Here is a 23,583-nt window from a genome sequence, read left to right as displayed (position 1 = left end):
CCCCTGATCAGTCTCTTCCTCATGTCTTTGTTGCACAGAGGGAGCACTTAACTGATCTTCATGGTCACACAATTGACGCGGTGACGTCACGCACTGTAGGTGTACATATAGCGAGTCGATGGCTTATTTTACAAAGGGCCAAGTGAAGGGTCGATAGTGACACATGGTGCCAGTCCTCATTTGGATTTGGGTCTTCTAGGCTGCTTCCTGCTTTTCTCCTATTCTGTTCTATGGGGAGGGGGGAAGTGAATTTCTGCGGATATTTGTTTTCTCTTCCCCATACACCACCCTTGTGAGATTCTTATTTTAGTGTTTTTTGTTTAATAAATTGTTTGTTTGTTTTTGCAAATGTATGTTTTATGTATAAACAAGAGGGGAGAAAGAGATATGCTTTTGATCGGTGCATTCCTAGAAAATCCCAAATGTGAGCCGGTGTGGAAATAGGCACTTTGCAAGTGTTCGTACCGGCTACGGTATCTTTTAGCACAATTAAACCTTATTCCTGTGTCTAGGGATAGCCTGACAGGTGGGTCATAGGTTGAAAGTGTAAGCACATATACCTGAATGTATAGGGTATTTATTGTATATGTTTTATGTATATCCATTTGAGCGTTGGACCTTTTTTCTATTGGAGTTTTGTAGTGATCTTTACGCAAGAAATATGGGGCCGCGCAAATGAAAGTAGCTTATGCGAGTCGCGGATCGAATGCAATGATGAGCATTATGGTTTTAATCGACTGATCTACTAAACGGGATATATACCAAACTGTAATTTCTTGCTCTTAATAGCAATATTACTTCTACATATAAAAGGGGTCTAAGCCACAAAAAAAGAAATTACAAAACTGTAAGCTGAACAGCACTATTGAGGAACTCTTCAGAAAGCCTTGTGGAGCGAGTATATGCAACAGGCAGAACAAAACTATAGCCAACGTGGCTACATCTCTCCATCTTTAATTGTTAAGTGCCTTTGAAATGGTACTAAATAAAATTAGCACTGTTTAAAAGGCAAACCCTTCTCTTTCGCAAATAAATGACAGAAGTGGACAACTCGAGTTTATTCGGCTACGTATCAACACAAAGGCTAAATACTAGCCACGTTTGTCACACTGTTCATGTGGATGAAGATGGATTTCACTTGACTATTTTGAATAATCCTACATTGCTTGATTTTGTAGATGCAGCAGAAGTTTGTGTAATAACCATCACAAAAAACCTGCAAAAAAAGACACATTACTGTTACAAACTTTCTAAAATACTTGTTTAACATAAAATCTATGACCAACAAAACTCACAATTTTTTTATTGTAGACCACGTTTCTGCATCAAGTTCCCGTGTGCCATATATTCCAGACCATTCATTGGATTTATAGTACACTATATATGAACAAAAGGTTTTTTTAGATTAGGTGTTTCATGCCACTCTTTACTTCGGGTGAAAAACAACTTTTCTAGTGTGATTTATATATGAATATTTAAACACATTACTAATATGTTAATGCAGCAATACAGGTATCATTGTTTAAATTTATTATAGGCGAAGAGCTGAACTGTGTTAATTTCAGCTCTGGGGACACCTTACTTCCAGAATTAACTTTGTAGGGTGTGACGGTTATCTCTTTTCAGTTTAAACATCCCAGTCACGCGGGCCAATAGAATGCCGCACTGGATGACGTTATCTCTAGAAGCAGGGGGTCCAATGAGCTGAAATGAATACAGTGCAGCTCCGAAAACCCCTGCTTCAATCCTGTAATAAAAAAATTAAGTAAAACCCGTATTGCTGCTTTAATTTAACTTATATGATACAGGGATCGCAACCACGTGATCACTTCAATAGCAATCAGTTACAACCAGCATTCCGATGACTGAAATAGGAGTGTTTTTCCTTTCCAATCATGAATGCAATCTCCCATTCGAGAACGAGCAAAAAAAGGTATGACATTCAGGGTCCCTGGAGTGCCGGCCCTTGTGGCTTTCAGGGACCTTCATAAATGTCACTCTAAAAGGTTAAAAATTAAGACAATGCCTGTAGGCCATGCTTAGAAAATCAGCCACCCTCCCCTTTTTCTGTCCAGTAACTCCACATTCAGTAGTGCTATCGTAGTGCATTCAAAAACCTTCAATGCAAACAGAAAATGTGGTACTTCAATACAATCAACTTATTATGGTGAAGCCATCATTTTAAAACAGAAAACTTATTTTTTAAATAATAACTCAAGTGATTCTACAGTGACAAGTTGTGTTAAAAAAAAAAGTTCTGTTTATTTCAATGTTGACCTACGAGTGATTGGCCTTATATTTTCCACAGTTCATTTCAGGGACTCCCCTTACCACTCTTCTGCTTTTCTATTGCCTACATTTTATCTGACTTTTAGGAAGAAGTGAATTTCGAATCGTTACAGAATTTGAGACTTAACTCACAAACCTACCAATTATAACAGCACAGACTGCAAGGCAGTGCCACCGTGAACTATATAAAAGCAGAAGAAAAAAATGTACCTTCTAAAACAGAGGGAAATCTTCTGTTCATTGTATACCTGAAATCTAGTGAAAGGCAGAAAGATTAGCGATTTATCAGTGGAACACATTACAATCAAATGTACAAAACCCACCTATATTCATATTATATTTATTGTAACAATCACACAATATAGAATACTTGTATAAAAGGTGAGTATTTTAACACAAATTTCTAATCTAAATGTAACCACCCCTTACTTTAGGTCCAAATAATGCCTCAATAGTCTAAATGGTACAAGATCTAAACAACTGGGGCTAAAACGGTACCAAAAATGGACAAACAAATACAAGAAGATGATAGGACAACAGCTATTGTATAATGTTTGACCTATTTTTAGAGTTGATGGTACTTTACAGTCTTTCACTTATTTGCCACCTATGACATATGGTGTTACAGAGCTTTGTTGTTAGAAGTTAAGGCCGGAGTCATCAAAGCACGATGCGGGATAGTCAAACACGATGATGCAGGGTATCGAGCAAATTACTTTATCGGGAGATACTGTCAGACTGAGAGTGACATTCGTCATTGCATTTTTATGACTCCCGGTCTGTCTCCCACATGCACCAGAAGACTTAGACAGATGGATGCTGGGTGAAATTTAAATACATTTACTGTTTAGCCAGGGTACAACCTAGACTTGAAAAACAGATTAGGAGCAAAGTTAATCCCATTGAGTCACAAATAAGAAAACAAACTGAGCATAAAGGGTCTGATTCCTTAAACTCCGGATCAGCTGATGGCAGAAACGCTGATTCAAGTCAATTGGAGTTTTCACCCAAAGTGCGACTGGCCTTGGAGTTTTTACAATCAGTCCCAGAGAGTACTGTAACCATGCTGTAAAATGGCTGCAGTCATCTCTCCTGCTGACAATAAGGCCTCGTAAATTATGGGCATGCCAGCAGTAATTATGGAGGTTTGGCCTCACACCCTGGTGAGGTGCCCTATGTATGGATGGGAGTGGTCACATGCTCTGAATCCATAATTAGTATTGTCAGAGTTGTGTCAGCCCCCAGAGGATACATAAGGCACAGCACTGATCAAAAGTTAGGAGTTCAGAAGTAGTTGCTAAACTGTTGAAGGATTAGGTAATAGTTCTTCCCAGTTCTGGAAGGAGTTAAGAGTGATTCTGTTCTAAGCTGCTGCTTATGAGACTGTGACCAGGGACCTGGCACAGGGTAGATATAGGGAATCCCTACATTAGGAGGACTATACCTTTCAAAGGGAAGTACGGTGAACAATGGAGGGCTAAATACACCCATTGTGGAGGGCAGCTGGCCCACCGTATTCAATAAAGATGCTCCTGATTAAAGACACTCTCGTGTGTAAGTGTGGAATCATTGCACAGAGAGGAGCACCACAGAGGAGTTCCTCACCAGGACCATCCACAAGCTCACGCTGGGATCCTGATGAGGTGGAGGCGCTGCACTGGATCTAGGTAGGACTCAAGCACACTACCTCAGCTGCCTGTCTGGGTTGGCAATCCCCACACAACATCATGCGGGAGACTCAGGAGTCCTTTTGCCAACAGGTGCACCACCGGACATCACACTGTAATGGGGACTGGTTAGACCACAGGGGCCAATATGGGATTGGGTGGGTCAGGCCAGGTCAGAAAATCCGTTACAGTACTTAGACAGAAGTAGAAAAATAGAAACGGAGAGAGTCCAGAGATCGAAAGGAAAATATTTTCTAGAGCAGGGGGTGTGCAAAATTTTTAAGTAGCATCCTCTGCCTGCTCTTAACTTCCACACCCCCCCCCCCTCTTTGGCATCTCTCTCTGTGACGTTGAGACGTTATCGTCATGGCATTGCGATGTTGCGTTGTCATGTGATGCGTTGGCATTTTGTTGCATTGTCGTAGCGACGAGTGTCAAGAGAAGCTGGAGAGAACGGAAGAAGCAATTTAGAGGCCCGGCGCTCTTCCCCAGGCAATCAATTTAAATGTTGTGGAAAAGAGCACGGGGCCTTTGCAAGCGCAGCGCCCCCCCTTTCAACATTTTGTGCCCCCCCCCCCCGTTTGCACACCTGTTCTACAGATTGGTGAAGCTTAGCAAATGTTGGCCATTTGCAGCTTCCAAAAAAGTTATTAAAGTTATCAAACTTCACTAAAAAATCCTCAAAAGCAAATATCTTACGTAGAAAGCCACTTGTTAGAAATGTTCCTGAAAATAATCGAATTTGTCAACTTTTCCAATATTTTTATACAAAAATTGAGAAGTGTTGAGTGCAAATCAACAAGTTTCCCTCAAACATTTTGCTGATTTACAAAGTTCTTAAAACAAATTACAATAACTTTTATGAAACTACTATATTAAATAAATATATTAATGTAAATACTTTATTACTGAGAACTACTATTAATGGTTAAAATCTACTAGGTCCATCAAAACCAAGTGATAACCCCTGTAAGAGTTTATGGTGTAGAAGTGTCCTTAAATTTAAAACCTCAATAGCGCTGGCATGTGGCATAAAGCCATGTATGGTTGTCACACAGTTTGTGTGACCTTTGAAGAGTCAGTATCCTGAATCCTATATATTGGTGTCTCTATTGGTAGGGTCAGTTAGAAATGAATGTTACTGTCTGTATGATCAGTAAGAGCTGTAATAGGATGTTAAAGCATTCCTAGTAATAATATTTGATCCCAAGAGAGCCACTGTATAATATATTGATATTCTAAAGTTGATATATGGCGAGACTGGTAATAGCCAATTTTGTGATACTGTTAGTGATAATTATGTGAACGGTATATATACAAAATAAGTCATGGGCCGTTTTAGAGCCCAGAAATGAAAAAAAAAAACCGTGAAAAAAAACTGTCTCATGGATTGTGTCAGGAAGTAACTGGGACATCTGTGATTGTCCTGGAACAGGATTACACATTTTCTGTGTCTCTTTGCAGCTCACAGATTTCTGTCTCCTTAATTCAGCTGCTTGTTAGTTCCCCTGTTCCAGCAGCTAGCTGCATGTGTAAAGATACATTATTGACACTTTCTATCTTTACACTGCCACCAGTTGGTTGCCCTGGCAACCTCCCATTCTCATTACCATGCGTTTGGTTTAGCCTTGTTGTTCCCCTACCCATTTCTGTTTATGGAATGGTCCTTTGACTCTTCCTGCTTGTCACAGGAACATGTGCTTTAGATCTAACTAGCTGGCTTAGTGAGTACATTCTTCCTCCATTACACCCCTGCAAAGGCCATCCTTTTTTACCCCCCCCCCCCTTTATACCAAGGCACCATCAGCTATTGAAGCACACGCACTACATTACACCATCTTCAAGTACCTTTTATATTTCTGTTGACTCCCCCAATAAAGTTAAAGAATATAGAAGGACTTTGTGTGCTTTCAAAAGGGGTTGCGTTAAATCACTGGAGTCATTCACATCCTACTGTACATGTGATCCTGGTTCCAGAAGAGTGATCGTGTTCAATGTATATACAGATAAAATAGGTGTGTGGATAATTGTCACAACCATCAAATATTTATCATTCTAATTGAATGCTTATCCAAATAGTAAAGATGAGGGTAGGCTGTTACTATTGATAGACGCTGTAGCGTACTGTGTCTCACATGCCTGCCTCTATTTACCGGACAGATTATATTTTGTGTATCGGCTTCAGTAATGGTATACTGAAATCGAGTTAGTGCTCCATAGACAGTATTGGTTTAATATACTGACTGCTAGTGTTTACCTTGTGGGTCCACATCTTTTTATCTAGCTATAGATTGTTAGCCAGAGCTTAGCGTAATAGAACACACTGCCTGTCTAATGCCTTGACTGAGACCTGTGTCTCAGTCACACTTAGTGACGTGAAAAGCAGCACATCACCCGACGCGCTTTTCGTTCCGGGAGGAACTTCTTCATGGGTGGGCTAATGTCATACCAACTGTCTCATACATGGCTTTATGCCACATGCCAGCGCTATTGAGGTTTTAAATGTAAGGACACTTCTACACCATAAACCCTAACAGGGGTTATCACTTGGTTTTGAAGGACCTAGTAGGTTTTAACCATTAATAAAGTATTATTAACATTAATATATTATTTAATCTGGAAGAGGTTGGGTGAGTCATTTATGGATTCTTCTTTCCTTGTATATGCCTCATCTTTATTCCCTGACAGCACCCCTCTAGAACATATTAACACTGTATTAGCTGAGCTGGGGCTCATCCTCTTTATCTCTCACCTTATTACATATTGAGTGAATCATCCCTTGTTTTGGATCTATCAAACCATGTGGAAACCAGAGTAAAACAATATTTTTTAAGATAATTGTACAAGCTGTCTAAACAAAACTAACTAACACCATGTCACTTCAACGTACAGAGTTTAAAGGAACAGTCCCTGCAGAGTCAAAAAAAGAACGAAGGACAGTGGCATGTTAGTAGGTTAAATGGAGATGAACAATCTAAAAAAAAATATTTCACATCTTTTTTTAACCGTATTTTCCATGGTAGGCCTTAACCAAATCTGTTGGTCTTTACATTGTTTATCTTATTCTTCTCAAAATTAGAGGTAAATTTGTGTATTTGTTTTGTCCATTGTTTGTGAAATAGGTATAACCAGACAAAAAATAGTTATGGTGGGTAAACAAAATTGACAAAAACCCTCCACCGTACATACAGTAAATAAAAATGCTATGTGGTGAAATTGCATAGCTCAGAGAGGTCTGCAACCCTGTCTTTCACCATTATCGCTTAACAGTGCTTCCACTGTAGCCAGGTACTCTGGGTAATGACATGCAAATGAGCAGTGTCCTTCTTTACTTCTTATCCATTGTAACATGGACCTAAAAGCTTATGCCTGCTGTATTACACAGCTTTCCAGCACAGCCTGGGCAAAGAAGTGCATAGCCAGTAAACCTACTCACAGGCAACATCTATTTCGACCTTTTGGGTATAAGAATAGGTATAAAACTGTAAGGGTGTGTTAGGTACTTTATGTGTGCGCGCGGAGGGAGTGCGGCAGGTTCCGCGACGGCACGATAGTACAGGGTGCCGCCATGTTATTGCGCAATGTTGCAGAGGGCACTAACAAAGTGGAGGTCGCGCATGCGCGGTGGAGGTCGCGCATGCGCGATGGAGCGCGCGAACGCCAGGCCAATAAGGGAAAGGCTCTATTAATGGACTACAACTTCCAGGAGCTCTGGATCAGTCACCTGACGCTAGGAGCCAATGAGAAAGCTGGGATTAGAAGGAAGAGGAAGTGGAGAGGGAGACCACGCTAGGGAGGAGAGGAGGACAGAGCCGGAGGAGGTAGTGTGAGTGCAGGGGGTCAGTGACCCGCCTGCATAGGTCAGCTATTCCCCTCAGGCCCATAGGAGAATTCCCTGAGTCACCGTAGGCTGCGGTACTGCAGGGACGATCGATAGCGGAAGGAATTGTCACTTTAGTTAGGGACAACGTACCGAGTTGTGGCCGGTCGCCGTCATCTGGGATCAGACGGCGGGACACCGCGACATCGGGAGGACAAGGAGCGGAGGCACGGATCCTTTGTGAAGAAGGAACGGTCACCGCCGTGACCGGAAGGTACATTGTAATGGAAAGTGCACCAACACCGCTCATCAGGCGCTGATCCCGCCTTAGGAATACCTCTGTAGTGACACTAGCAAGTGGCTAGCGGACTGAGCATACTACCCAATACTTTACAAGGACAACCTCTATAAGAGCGTGGCGGAAGCCACTGTTATACCGGACAAATTCCCTAGAGGTGTGGCTGAGCCACTATAGTATAAGGACTCTAACGTTATAATATATATGCAAGTTATGTGTGATGTTACTGCACCAACACACTTTATTCGAGCAAATACCCAGTATGTACCTGGCAGATACCTGGAATGCGCCGCTCCTCACCTCTGACAAGCCCCGTTGTGTTTGCCTTCCCAGCCTGGGTTCATGCCTGGCTGACGGGCGGCTGATCTGTTAAATGATAATGATTAGGATTTCATAGGCTGCAATGCTTCGCGTGTCTACCAGATGGCATAAATTCATGAATTGTAATGCAGTATGTATGTGTATATATATATATATATATATATATATATATATATATATATATATATATATACTGTGCAGTATTGCAGCCAGCGGGAATAAAATGCTTCAATCCCTGGCTGGAAAATAACCCAATGCACTCGGGCAGAAAACAGTCACAAACCTCAATACACCCGGGTATACCCGAATTCGTGGGACTAGCCGAGCTCGAATAAAGTGTGTCGCCAGTGTTATATAGAGAATAAGATAAGACTGCCTATGCATAGTAAAACTTGGTTGCACGCACTGTATGGTATGTTTCTTGCTCAGGGCAATCTTACATAACGGGGATCCTGGGCAAGTGGAGGCGCTGCGCTAGAACCGTTACCCCAGGCTCCCAGCTAGCGGAGGCTCAGATCTCCTGGAGCCGCAGGTTGTGTACAGTACCAGTAGTCCCTTAGGAAGGCGTCAGAAAAAGGGCTACAAAACCATCATTGATTAAACAGATAAGTAGCTACCTGTATGCATGAATTCAATGGGCCTGGAGAAAAGTAAAACGTGCTTTTTTTTAACAGGATACTTACTTTAAGATTAGTTTAATTTTTCTAAGTTAGTGGAATATACTCATGTTTTTTTACCTGCCACGTGGGACTGCCCCTTTAAATCAAGATAAATACCCAAAGATGAAAATTCACATTTTGATATTATTTCGCATTAAAAAAATAAATAGATATGTATGTTGCAGGTGCTATTCTGTGTACGAGACTGCATACAGTTGTCTTTACTTGCAGGTACTTTGTGTTGTGTAACTTTGAGTGCACCTCAGTACTACCTTGGCTCACGTTCAATTTATGAAACAGAGCGTATGCCCCAACCACACCGGCCACTTCCAGCAATATAATGCCTTTCAAGATCTTCTTGGCGACGGGTTCCATGCTGACGACCAACCTGGAATCTGATAACAGGTGGGGGGGGGGGGGGGTTTGTCTTAAACTGTAGTTTGATTTACTTAAAAATGTATATTATGAGTAAAGTACAACCTTTTAAGAAAAAACATACTGTACACTAAATTATCGATGTATGCATAAAATACAATTACGATACACCTTTGGCACATTCTGTGTAAGCGATTTTAAAACGTTCCTTAATAGTGGTCTTAAGGTTTATTTTAAAGCGGTAGTCCATCTACATTTTCACGACACCACTCATCATTATTCAAATAACTTACATCTGCTGCAGTCTAATAACCCCCTGTACGTTTATACTAAATAGAAATAAAAACTGGACAGACGGGAAGGGGCACAGGTTGATTTATCTTGAAATGTAGGTTTCTAACCACTAATCTACATTGTAATACCCTAAAAACAGGGACTTAATATGTTATATTAGTATATTCTACCATCATATATTGCTTTCTAAGAAGTTATCTTGACATCACTGATTTGCTTCTTATATACTCCTGTGCTGCATTTGCACCATGTGAGTAAATGATTAATATGCACACTAATTATTCTGCAGTTATGTAATACTGTACAACAGCAGAAGATGGACACAATATAATTAGAATAAGTGCTGAAACTTTGAACTTTCCTTAGAACCGGATAACACCCTAATTCCTTATATAGCAAATGCATTCTAGTTTTTTTTCCCGTTTCCAAGTTTGTTGTACAGTAGATTGTTGTCATGCTATCATCTGATCATGGGAATGTTTATCAAGATTAATCCATTTTCTTCAGCCATTACAACTCCCCAAACCACTCACTAAAGGTGCCAGCAAAGTGAAAACGGAGTAAAAATGATAGACATTTTTGCAGGACTTAATTTGAGTCATGCTTCATTTTGCAAGTCTTCATACATACTGCATCACCCATTGTGTTCTAGTACCCATTACTAAAATGAATAAAACAAGGAATTTGGAAAACTACATTTAATAGCACAGCACTATTTTGATGCAAACATCAGACACTTGATTTTAACATATTTTTGCATTGTGTACATGAATTGGCTGTTCACAAATCCCAATTGCAGACCAATGGGCTAGATTAAATCTTTGCTCTCAATGTAGTCGTATACCTGGATATTTTTGGTAAAAAGCCCTTTTTTAAAGTAGAAAGACATTCAACCCTTTTATGTATACTTGGCCAAGCCTCGTATGGTGCAAAATGTATTATAACTGATATATGTAGATTTATAACACAAACTATGCAATATTCTGTAAAAGTCAAAATACAGTAGACACTTTAAATCTCTGCAGACTTCACAATCTAATTTTGATTCCTTGAAGCAAAGGGGGGGTGGGGGAGGGGAGACCTCAGCCTGAGGAATATTTCTCTAGCCGCTGATGCGAGGTACCGTACCCAAGTCTATAAATATGGAGGTAACACACTGGAATTACCCAAAACAAAAAGTAAGATGTAAGGGTCACTCAGATAACTCACACATTGAAAATTTGAGAGGATGTGTATATAAACCAATCACTTCATGCAACAAAAATCTCAATTACATTCATATTTTGTGAATGTTTGGTGTCTAAAAGAAAGAAATCCCAAATAATTTTTTTTAAATCAAAAATAGATAAAAGGAGGGAGAAAGAGAGCAACATTATTTTTAAACTATTGTCAATTGGAGGAGCGGCTAAGTGAGTAAAGACACTGACTGGCACGGAGTTTTAAGCAGGGGAACCTGTTCCCTGTCCCCCTGATGAAGTGTGACACGAAACGCATAGGATAGCCATTGCATGCTGGGTAATTACGTGACAACGCTATACGCCTAGCACTGCCTACATGAGTGCAGGGATCACTACACGTGGACGCCAGTTTAGAACTTCCCCTAAGCACACGCCAACTGCGATCCAGAGGGGGATATTGCCTGGACTACGGACCTTCCGTTTGAGTGATATACCCATTCTGTGTACTTGGATCCATATGATTCCACTTTTATCGTAAGTTGTGTACTTGTTATTTTAATATGAGTTTATAAATGTACTTATGCACTTTCAGTTATTCTTTTCCTTCTTCTCTGTGCCCCCATTCTTTTTGTTATATGTGTGTGAGTCCTCTCAAGCCTCGCTGATCACGGGAGACGGGGAGCAGCATTAAAGAGGGATCTCCAGGGAGACATTTGACAGCCAGCGCGCACTAAAACTCTTTACTCGTGTCGGCTCCCTGTGACCTTGGGCAAGTCACCTTATCTCCCCTGTGCCTCAAGCACCAAAAACATAAGATAGTAAACTCCATGGGACAGGGACCTGTGCCTGCAAAATGTCTCTGTAAAGCGCTACTTAAAACTAGCAGCGCTATACAAGAACATATTATTAATTGGACTTATTCCCAAACTGCACTTAAAAAGTTATTTCTTAATACTAAGGCCCAGTCAACAACAAATTTGCTTTGAACAGAAAAAAAAACCCTTTATAGTAGTAACGATTTCCCCACTCTGTGCTCATAAAACTGATTGTCACTGATCAGTTCATTATTGGCATACCATATTAGGCCAAGTACTTAATCCCTCAACCGTCACTGTAGAGTTGGGCGTTATACTGATATGATAGTAATATTGCAATAATAAAAAAAATGACGATGTCGATATGTACATTTTTTATTACTGCTGTATCAGTCAGCCATAGTAATTGTTGACATTTTAAGGTAAGCTAGTAATATGCAGTTTCAGACGAGGCATCTTCAAAGAAGGCAGAGCCGCCAAGTAAACCAGGATCTTTGGACCCCTATATTTCACCCAACCCTCAAATGCAGTGATACACCCCTGGAGGATCGCTTTGCCCAGTGTTTGCGCTCTGCCTGTTACTCACTTCCCCACCCATCTCTAATGTTCAAGGACAGGGGGAAGTGTGACTTATTTTAAAATGAAATTGATAAAAAAAAAAAAAAACATTTAATCTGTAATAAATGTTAAGAGCCAATGCCTTCTACATTTCCCCTTTTATACATTATAGATCCCCCCCCCCAATAATTAAGAGTTGATATATTTTTCTATTGTACATATATGGATCACATTTGTTTTATACTAATTATTGTAGTTTTTTATATTTCCAAACCCTAGGTCACTGGATGTGCCTTATTTATTTTAGATAATAAAACATCATAAAAGGTAGTTACGGCATGGTACTTATATTTTGTCTGGGAGAATCTTTAATACAGAAATGCTCCCTTAGACTTGTCTTTATGTGGTAGCCTAATGAAGAGCTCCTAGACAACTACTTAGTTTGATGATAGTCATGTACATAATCCACCAGTACTGTTTATACTCCATATACCTCTGCCATCTGTTAAAAATATCCCTTAATTCAAAGCATGGGTTGATCCTTCTCTTAAGAAAAGCCTCTCTATTTCTGTCGTCAGTGGCGTTTTTGTAGGGAAATAAGTTGCCAAAAACCTGAGGGGGGGGGGGGAAATGAACAGATCTAAGCCTACAGTAACTAAATTAGCTTTAATATAGAAATATCTGAGAGGCTCATTTGTATTTCTTTCATCCCCCTTCCAAATAATTGTACAAATCACTGTAGTTTCTGGTTAGCTGCTTACATAAGGCGATGGCGCTCACTTCCCTTGAAAACCCAGCCCTGTTATCAAGGTCAACTTAAAATACAGAATGCCACCATGCTGCATGTTACAGAAACACTTTCAGCCGGTGCATGGGCCTTGCTGGGTTACTAGATAGCACAGTATCTGCTGCGCACGTGCCGAGGATTGCTATACACTGCGGTTATGTTTCCCTCGTGGGAGGGCTGCTTTTTATGGACTGCCTTAATAAAGCAAACCCGTTGCCATCAGGTCAATGTCACCCCCTCCACTTATCTCCTACAGATAACACGTGTCCTTATAATGTGCCGTATAACACACTACTGCTCTCCCCAACACAACAACTGCAGCAGCGTCACACTGCGCGGGGCTTTATATAACCTCACCCCGCCCCTCCTTCCACGTGACCCCGTGTTCTTACCACGCGGAGACGACGGCAGCAGTTATAGTCAAGTATGTCAGCGAGGTGACGTCTGCAACGTACGATATCTGACGCGTGACCGCACCGAACGTGCCCTCGCTGCTACTGGCAAACAACTCTCTCGCCATCATTGTTACTGGCAAAACAATTCTCCCGCCATCACTGTTACTGGCAAAACAACTCTCCCGTCATCACTGTTTCTGGCAAAATAAGACGTTGCCCGCCGCGCCTCAAGAAGTGAGTTGACATGAAAGATCCATATGCTGAGATAACCGTGTATTCGTGTCTATAGTACAGATTGTGTTTAAAACGATACACTGTAAATACATATTTATTGGTGTTAAAAATCTCAGTGTCAGTGGTGCAAACTACTGTATTGTCACATCTAGTGTGGGGTTTTATATTATTGATTTGTTGCCGGGGAGCGAGGCTGTCAGGGGCACAGTTGACCGTATCCAAGATGGCTACCGCAAACGTGATTGTGTCAACGCGCGGCCGAGGACCAGCAGCCGGTTTTGCTTGTCGCGCTCATGACGCGTTTTTGTTTGTCGCGCTCACGACGTGTGGTGAAGGGAGAGAAGAAGCTTCCTGGAAGAGGAATCCGCAGAGGCATCTGACAGCAGCTGTATAACCAGAGAGGGCTAATGTGAGATGGATGTATCCACCCATCCTGGGGAAGGGGAATAAGGGATGTGTGTATATATCCTGGGGAGTGATAAAAAAAAAAAGTGGATGCATATATCCTTGGGAGGGGAAATAAGAGGGGTATATATCCTGAGGTTTGGGAGATAAGGGGCTGTATATCCTGGGGAGGGATAATAATGGGGGAGAGTGTAACCTGGAAGGGTAATAAAGGAGGGTGCATAATCTGGGGAGGATTTAGAGAGATGCAAATACCCAGGGGAGTGGTAGCAGGGGCTCTTATATCCATTACAAATCATTAGTGGGTGTCTGACCAGGAGAGAGCAGTAAGACATTGTGTGTAAATAGGTGCTAACTTGTTTGTCTTCCTCAGGCATCAGGGATCTGAGGTGGACAAAGCATCAGAGCAGGAATTGAGCTGGCTCACAGCTTGCTGCTGAAGGAAGATGCCTTGGTGCAGATCACAGAGGCTAAGAAGTCTGTCTTCATCTTTGAATGGTTGCGGTTCCTGGACAAAGTACTTACCGCTGCAAACAGGGTAGGTTTCTTGATTACCATTTTATAAACTGTCACCCATTCTGTCAATGCATTTAATTAATACACCAAGAAGTCTGTGTTCAGCATTCATTACATGTTTTATGTGGAAATCAGTTGTATTTCCTTTGAATAATTACATAACTAGTATTCTATCTAAAAAGTGCTTAAAGGGCAATCCTAGATAAGGACAAAGAGAGATAACCGGTTAAATGTAACACAAGTACAGTATGTGTATATTTGTTGCTGGACATACTGTATTTCCATGGTAACCAAATGCTCTGGTGTGTTTTAGGGATAAGACCCATTGTGAGCTCTACCTACAAGCAAATTGCTGACCCACTCTTTATTTTATTTTTTTTGCATGTAAACTGTAACGAAGGCAAAAAAAGTAAGAAACTTCCAAAAACATTTGAATGGCAGTTACAGCCAGAAAGAGAGTGATACTCTGTATCGCGCTTTGATAAATCATATAAATAATCGAAACCAAAAATAATATGCACAGTCAAATGAAACACATTACAGAAAAGTCCTATAGCAAAAAGCCATGAGGTAGAATGTCAGTGTCGGCTACTTTTTCGTTATGGAAGTTTTCTTGTTTATATTGCTATCCTAGTGACTTCATTACAGCTATTGTATTGAGGATTAGGTTCTGCAAGAAAAATAGCACCACTATTGTATTGTATGTCTTTATTTATATAGCGCCATTAATGTACATAGCGCTATTGGGAATATATATGTCGCTGTGCAACGCAGCTGTTCTATTTAAGAACTAATTATGCTATCGTTATTAGCCAAACAGATAAAGGTGGGTGACAGTAGCACCAGTGTTGATCAAAAGAATGATCAGAAAGAATTCCCCTTATAAATAGCACTCAATTGTCATATATATTATTTAGAGTGGACACAAATGGTCCTGCTGGAAATTACAACAATAGACTTGTTGTAATTTACAGCAGGACCATTTGTGTCCACTCTAAATAATATATATGACAATTGAGTGCTATATATAAGGGGATTCTTTCTGATCATTCTTTTGATCAACACTGGTACTACTGTATAAATACCCTTGTAGCACCTGTCATTCACTCCTGTGCATATATTAATAATGGTGACTGCGGTCTCATTCACGTATCAAAGGTGGGTGACAATAATAACTTTATTTCATATAGCCCTTTTCTTCTAAACACAAAGCACTTCACAATTACAGTATAGTGCACAGTATGCAGCATTGTATATAGCCCTGAAGAGCTTTTCAATTTGTTTTTAGTTTGAGGCACAGCAAGATAAAGTGATTTGTGCAAGGTCACGAAGAGCTGACACCGGGATTTGAACCCCTGCTCAGTTTCCATTTTCAAACTCTGTGTCGTTATCAAAGTCAGTGTCTTTACTCACTGAGCCACTGTATCAAGCCATTACGTAGGACCTGGTGATAATAGAAAGATGCACATTATTCATAGGAACCTCAGTCATGTTTTTCATTGAGTCATCATGATTAATAATTTGTTTCACTTTTTTGCTGCCCTGTAGGACGGCTCCTTGAATGCCTCAGCCCTGGTCTCTGCAGCTTTGGACTTGCCCTAGCAACTCCTGAGCCAAGTAGTGTTCCTCAAATATTTTTTGTAAGCACTTTTTACATGGTAGATTTGTGGCTGCAAGGCTCAACAATGATCCTATCCTTGTGTTTTATTTACTTCTGGAAAATTATATTTAATTGAAAAGTAAGAGTATTTAAAAAAATGAGGCGGTAATTATTTAGGTCAACAGGTCAGTTTTTTTTTTTATTTATAAAAATGTTTTACCATGTAGTAACCTCGTTTTCAGGTTTGTCCTTGGCATAGAGTTATTACAATATATGGTTACATTACAAGAACAGAAGTTATACATTTCATGGACCGAGTTGGAAAATTGGGTAGAGGGGATAAAAGGGCTGTTGAGTTTCAGATTGAAATAAGAACCTTTAATATCAGCAAACAGCTCACACCCTTTGACTGTCCAATGGCTGCGCCAAAGTATGTCAGCCTTTGGGGCGACACAGATGTACACTGAAATGGTTCAGATTGAATGCAGCTGTGAATTCAAAGGCCTTTGCCCTCTTGGCTCATTAACATTCCATTGGGTAGAGTTGATGTTCCACATAGTACAAGCAAATGTTAATCCTTGGCACGCTGGTTCTGTGCAGATGGGAGCAGGTCTGGGAGAACCCCATCAGGCGCCCGCTTTTGGGGCAGCGCTGATGTACACAGAAAAAGTTGCAAAGAAGTAATATGTATTGCCTGCACAGAAACACTGGTCTGTGAAGTTTTGAGCACCATAGTGTAACGGTGAAGGGGTTAACCAAGCTCACTAATAAAGGTTCAGCCCACTTGCTTACACCTGATCCGTGAGTTGAGGTCCTAGAGTGTCAGCTCTTGGACCCAGATGTCCTAAATGCATTACTGTGACTGGGTGCAAATTATGCGACAATAAAGAATCATGTGTGTTTTGCCTTTCCTGGGATGCTGGGATCGGGAGGTTTCTAGGCTGTAAGTTTCAGAGCTGGTTTGTCGGAGAAATTCTTCACAGAATGTGGCTATGTATCGGGGTTCCAGAGTTATGGGATACCCCAGGAATTGGATCCGGGAATCGAGTGAGATTCTCGGATACAGCCAAGCACATTGCTCCGGGCAAACCCTGACTCTGAAAACGCTATTGTGACTCACCGCCAGGATTCCTGCTGCAGCATCTTCCAGACAAGGTAAACGGGCATGAAGGGGCTAATGTATACCTACGGTCACCCATGGGGTCCCTAGTATAAAGAGTGGTACCCAGATACATGCCCAGGTACCCTGCACCTAGTATTGCGGTTCAGGGGGCACTCCAGGTAAGTGATAAAGTTGAGAGTGGTTCGTGTGTGTAAAAGTTTTACAAGTTATTTTTCTAAAGTGTGCCAAGTATGAGGCTAGTGAGGGTAGGTGCTATATACACTCACTCCATCCCTGACACCAGAACAGAGACTTATATATTTTACCACACATAAGACACAGTATATTTTATTAAAGGATTATATTTAATAGGTATATGTACTGGTAACCTGTAAATGAACTGTGGGATTTCCAAGTCATGGCTTCCGAGCAGACCAGATGGCTACCACGCTTGGTGCCTATGGGTCTGTGAGAAGTCAGGACTTGAAAGTCTCAGGGATGCCAAGGTGTTAGAACAGGAGGGGTACTGCAGTTCTGCTTGAGTACCCGCCTCCTGGGCTAACACGGGGCTATCCGACCACCGTTTGCCAGAACCCATACTCTGTGGAGCCTGGACAGCGGGTGGGCTCAGTATGCAAAAAGGCAGAGGTGCCAGGTTGGCGCATGCCCCTTGACAGACTGAGAAAGGTGCCCACCCAGCTTTACAATACTGGCAAATCGGTGATTGGCTGGCAGGAGAATTCCCACGCTTTGATAGGCTGCAGATGTTAGTGAGGGAGACACTGAAACCCATAAAGGGACTTGCAGCCAATCAGGAGCGCAGATTCCAAGTGCCAAACCAACAGCGGCAAATTCAAAGATGCTCTCTACTGAATAGACTCGAGCCGGCTTTAAAGATTTTCAACTCAGAAAAGTTTCTAAGTCCCGCTTTTTGAGAACGTAGCGGTCGCAGTTGGCATTGCGCCGAGATCAGTTCCAGGACTTTCGTGAGTACCTACCGGTCAAGGAAAAGGGTTCCTACAGAGGTCATTTTTGGGAATTTCATTCTTAGGATAGATGTATTCGTTAGCCCTGTTCCCAGTAAGTGTGTTAACGTTGTAAATTGTGTTACATTGTGTGTATGTCTTTTCCTGAAATAAATTACAATTTCTTTTACCTCCTTGCGGGGCCGCTACAGTCAGCGGGGGAGCGGATCGAGCACCCGGGACACCCCCCATGGCTTTCAATTGTGTGCACGCGCTGCGCGCCCCCGCGCTCTCCTCCCAGGGATGCCGCTGTGTCCTCTCCCCGCACTCTCCGCACTGTGACCCGCCTCCTGTACTGGCTGCACGGGTTCCCACACCTGCAGCTCTCCCTGCGGCCCAGGGGCAGCGACTTCAACCCCACGGACAGCGGCTACCGGCAGGTCAGTGCCACCCGCGGCCTGTGTGCATGGGGTGTGTAAGTGCCACGGCCTTTGTACAGGACGTGACTGGGTCTGTCCTTAGCCTGGTAGTGGGTGCAGCTCTGTGTGGGACAAGGTGCAGCCTGTGGCTGTGAAGTTCCCTGTGTCAGTGGGTGCAGCCTGTGGCTGTGATGCCCCCGTGTCAGTGGGTGCCTGTGATGCCCCCCCTGCCCTTTGCCGCCCCTCCCTGCCCTTTGCCCCTCCCTGCCCTTTGCCCCCCTGACCTTTGCCCTCCACGCCCCTTGGCCCCTTCCACGCCCCTCCCCCCGCCCTTCCACGCCCCTCACCCCCCCTACCCTTCCACACCCCCTCCCCCCCCCCGCCCTTCCACTCCATGCCCCCTGCCCTTCCACGCCTGGGCAACGCCGGGTATATCAGCTAGTATCTTCTATATTTCCTTCTGTTTCTAACATTCTAATACATTATTTGTGTGTTATCTCTTTGGAAACAGTTAAATCCCATGTAACCAACCACAATCGTTTTTGAAAACACTTTTTAACCATTTTAAATTTGCATCCTTAAATACATGTAACAATGCTAAAAGCTAAGATCTGGCTACTTTTGTTGCATTTGAAGTTAGTTACAAATTGTATGTCTTAAGGCGTTCTGAATGAGTGTGAGTTTTCCAATGAAGAAATTTAATTTACCCATAGCCCTCACTGTCCTTATCAGAGAGCCAACAAAGATAAGGAGAGGGGCAAGAGGAGAGTTTTGTGTGGACAAATGCATGTTGGAAACAGTGATAAACACAGAAGGTAGTAACTAGAGGCAATATAACACCTCCTGAGTCGCAGCTCATGTTTCCAAACAAACTGTAAAAAAAATGTCTTTATAAATACTTATAGATGTCAGATTGTGGTTTCAAGTAATCGATCACCCAGATGTAACCCCTTAACCATGTCACTGCCATCAATACACTTGGTTCCTACTGAGGACTTGACCCTTTAAATGTCATCCAGCTTGGAGTGCTGAATACCACCCATATTTTATTTCTTGATGGCACAATGACTAGCACAAATACATTAACTGCTTTTTTTTACTGCAAACAAGGCAGCACAATTGATTGCATTTCACTTAATGGACAAAGCTAAATATTGTCCCCGAAGCCTTTCACATGACATTTGTTTCTCAATTTATGTATACCAATTTAGTGAAAGGGATTTATTGCTTGGCAATGCTTTATTCAATGTGTATATTTAGAACATGGAATCTCTCACTTACCAATATTTTGCTTATTCTCTGGCAATGAAGGGTTAAGGCACTGTTCAGTAAACTGGTGAGCTGTGGGTCTGCTCCTTGTGACCGTGGGCAAGGCTGTTCGACCTTTTTGTGTTTCAGGAACTAATGTGTAGATTGCAAACTTCTTGTATTGTGCTGCATACACGAGATGTAAACTAAATAAAAGTACATTCCTATCACAGACGGACATCAAAGACAACCAGAAGAAGCTCGTGGAACAGGTCACCGGTCTCATAAGCAGCTCCCCAGGACCGCCCACTCGCAAACTATTAGCCAAGAACCTTGCCACACTCTACAGCATTGGAGACACTTTCACTGTCTTCCAAATCCTGGACAAGTGCAATGAAATGATCAAGAGTAAAGACGACACTGCTGCCTATCTACCAACTAAACTGTAAGTTTGAAGGCTGCAGTAGGGTGACCATCTGTTTTGTACATACTGAAAATAAATGGGATGGGGGGAAGAGGGGATGTAACCTCAAGCTACTGTCTAAGAGACGGTGCCAGGGGTAAAGAAATCAGGTAACAAAAACTACGCTTGCCTAGGCAAGAAAGGACCCCTTTTAAACAAGCACTCGTGTGGTAATGAACTTAAATGAATAAAATGACCTTTATTAATATATAAGGGTAAAATGAATGAAGGAATAGACACACAAAACTATTAAAAATAATATTAAACTAAATACCTCCCAGTCCAGTGTACCAGACTGGTTGCAATATGGATATGAGGGACCTTGTAACTGGCACATGCAAAGATAGATGGATAGCTTGTGCCTCAGTGTGGTATATATGTTGGAACCAGTCTCATGTCTGTCAATGATGTACCGGACAGACAGCTGTATATATAACCACAACTGATTGAATGGTTACTCTAAGAGAGTACACGGTGGAGTTAGTAGTGAGTGATCAGTGCACAGTATCTCAAACTCACATACTAAATATTTCCAGAGGTTGGTATACCTAGAAATAGTACTCAAATCTTAAGGGTAAACAAAATAAATGAAATAAAAAGGTCCTTAAAGGCGACGCAGGGTATTAAAAATGAACACTAAAGCTACTGTGTAGCTAGGGAAAAGAGGCTTCAAAGTGGGAGCCTTAGACACCCTAATGGGTTAAGTATACACAAGGTCTCCCACAAGGCGCACTAACAGTATCTAGTTAGTGCCATAGATAGCCTAAGCCTATGTGGAAGCAGTGAAACAAATGTATAATACAAGCTAAACTGTAAGCTGCTTCTCAGGATCCTCCGTGGAAACAGCACAAATAGTACAGTAGGGATAAGCAGGTACCTGGGTATATTGCTAATAGTAACCTGGGTATATTGTAATAGTGACCTATGTATAGGGTATGTGTATATATAATTAGTGTCACCCAGGTTGCTCAGGGAAGTGGACACAGTTCAAAGGGTATCAGGCAATCAGACTTATCAGTTGACCTGAATATATACACTATTCCACATTTAATGTAATGGAGATCTATACAGGTCGCTGGGTATATACTGTGCATATGTGCATTGTGGGTGCAGCGTATATGGTCTCCAATACACTCAAACATGTAAAAGTACCAAGATAGATAGTACCTGAGTGGATGAGTATGTGTTCAAACACGATAACCCTAAAAAAACATTCAGGCCCACACCCAATGATTCCAGCACTGATTGGGACACTTCCAACGATGAGGGCGAATTAGAACTTAGACATACAGGAGTTGAAGGTGGGCAAAACTCTTTTTTAGGCAAGGATACAGACGGTGTAATTCCTTTTCCAAATCCAAGACACGAAGGGGTAAGAGGAGTAGATCTTCAAGACAGAGACCAATGGGGTTTCAGGGGTCAAGGAGGGAGGAGGCGGTCGAGAAGGAGGCGCAGGTATTGACAACATCACAGGAGGAGAATAGTCAAGTGATTAACTTGTCTCAATTAGCCCTTGACGAATTCCACTTGAAAGCTCTCTCAAAAGGCTTGTCATTTTCCCCTTCATCCGACCGTAACATCTTTGAATGGGTGAAGGACGTTAACCTTTTTGGGCGTAATTTATTGTTACATAAGTTCTTTAAACGGAGAGAGGACTTTATTAATAAGAACCTAAGCCTACCTGACTTAGACCAACTTGACCGTGAGAACCTTCTCAACCTGGCCTCACTTGAAGAAGAGTCCAATAGACCTATTGGTGAGGGGCCATTCACAGATCTCAAACCCAGAGCCACGTTTATTCCTCCATTAGGAATTTGTCCCAATGTGGAGGTATTTACCAAGTTGGTGGTTACCGACTTGGAAAATATTAGATATGCTACCAACACTGGTAACCTTAGTGCTCAGGAAAGAAAGGCCTTGGATGATCTACGTTCAAACTCGTCAATAGTCATCAAATCCTCTGATAAGGGGGGAACATTGTGATTATGGGAAGAGAGGAGAATACTGTATCAAAGAAAACCTGAGACTCCTATCCGACCGAACCTGCTACGAGGTCCTGAGTAAGGACCCAACTATTCAGTACAATCAGGAATTACTCACAATCCTCAATACAGGATTAGCAGATAAAGTGATCAACAAGCGTGAATTGAATGGCATGTACAATAAGGTCCCTAAAATAGCCACATTCTATAGCCTCCCAAAAATCCACAAGCTTACGAGGCCACCACCGGGACGACCAATTGTCTCCGGGATTAACAACTTGAGTGAACAGGCAAGTGTCTATTTGGATAAAGTACTGAGACCGTTCGTGGTAGCACTTCCGTCCTATTTGAGAGATACCACAGATATTCTCACACGAATTGATGATATTGTGGTTGATAATATAACACTCATTAGCATGGACGTTGAGGCCTTATATACGAGCATCATACACGAACATGGCATAAATGCCACACTGTACTTTCTGAAAACCAGGGGCCTATTGTACAATAACCATAACAAATTCATTGAACAACTGCTTTGGTTTGTACTGACGAAGAACTACTTTCTGTTTAACAACAAACTCTACCACCAGGTACAGGGGACTGCAATGGGGACGACTTGTGCCCCCTAATATGCGAACCTGTACCTGGGGTGGTGGGAGGCAGAAATAGTGTTCTCTGAAGAAAATGATATCTACACTACCCATATTATTTTATGGGCAAGATACATTGATGATATCATTATTCTCTGGAAGGGACCTCGTACACTGTTTGTTGACTTCATCAACAAACTTAACTGTAATTCCCTTAACCTTCGACTCACTTACGATATAGGGCCTGACAGCATAGTCTTCCTAGATCTTAAAATAACTTGTGCAACCAATGGTAGAATTGAGACTACAATTCATCGTAAAACCACCGCAACTAATAGTTTACTCCACGCTGATAGTCATCACCCTCAGAATCTCATAAATGGCATTCCAACTGGCCAATATTTGAGAGTTAAGAGAAATTGCTCGAATGATGAAGAATGTAAATCACAAGCACAATCTATGTGCCAATGCTTGCTCTCGAGAGGTTATAGTAAGAACAGCGTTAGGAAGGCTTATAATAGAGCCAAGCATACACACCGGGCATCTCTGCTGAATCCCAAACCCAAACCACGTGAGCAAAAAACAATTCGCCTCATTGGC

At 41.8% G+C, this 23,583-nt stretch overlaps 2 protein-coding genes across 4 annotated transcripts in view; one reads left to right on the top strand and one right to left on the bottom strand.

Annotated features, from left to right (window-relative positions):
- Nucleotides 1–1,043: 1,043 nt before the first annotated feature.
- On the bottom strand, nt 1,044–13,605 carry LOC142489272 (protein CEBPZOS-like). The gene is made up of 5 exons (XM_075589748.1): nt 13,454–13,605; nt 9,327–9,449; nt 2,500–2,544; nt 1,296–1,377; nt 1,044–1,216 (listed from the first exon to the last, which is right to left on the bottom strand). Exons 2-5 carry the CDS (start codon nt 9,427–9,429, stop codon nt 1,135–1,137), a joined length of 312 nt encoding a protein of 103 aa, XP_075445863.1. The 5' UTR covers nt 9,430–9,449; nt 13,454–13,605; the 3' UTR covers nt 1,044–1,134.
- A 346-nt stretch (nt 13,606–13,951) lies between these two features.
- LOC142489271 (HEAT repeat-containing protein 5B-like) overlaps nt 13,952–23,583 on the top strand; it is a 45,680-nt gene continuing 36,048 nt past the window's right edge. For all 3 annotated transcript variants that reach the window (XM_075589744.1, XM_075589743.1, XM_075589745.1), the window contains exons 1-5: nt 13,952–14,099; nt 14,469–14,633; nt 16,160–16,251; nt 18,491–18,718; nt 20,179–20,390. In XM_075589744.1, the coding sequence (XP_075445859.1) occupies nt 14,591–14,633; nt 16,160–16,251; nt 18,491–18,718; nt 20,179–20,390 (575 nt within the window). In that variant the 5' untranslated portion in view covers nt 13,952–14,099; nt 14,469–14,590. The remainder of the gene's footprint in view (nt 14,100–14,468; nt 14,634–16,159; nt 16,252–18,490; nt 18,719–20,178; nt 20,391–23,583) is intronic.

The sequence above is a fragment of the Ascaphus truei genome, chromosome 3 (assembly GCF_040206685.1).
Source record: "Ascaphus truei isolate aAscTru1 chromosome 3, aAscTru1.hap1, whole genome shotgun sequence".
In the NCBI taxonomy this organism is placed as follows: Eukaryota; Metazoa; Chordata; class Amphibia; order Anura; family Ascaphidae; genus Ascaphus; species Ascaphus truei.
Note: the sequence above shows the minus strand (reverse complement) of the source record. Positions and strands in the feature narration are given on the sequence as shown.

Bases quoted from the DNA above. Each gene is read 5' to 3' on its own strand.
- LOC142489272 (XM_075589748.1), bottom strand. From the start codon at position 9,429: ATGGAACCCGTCGCCAAGAAGATCTTGAAAGGCATTATATTGCTGGAA. The intron at 1,378-2,499 runs GTACATTTTTTT...GTTCATATATAG, and splicing joins ATTTCCCTCTGTTTTAGAAG to TGTACTATAAATCCAATGAA. The intron at 1,217-1,295 runs GTGAGTTTTGTT...CTTTTTTTGCAG, and splicing joins TGGTCTACAATAAAAAAATT to GTTTTTTGTGATGGTTATTA.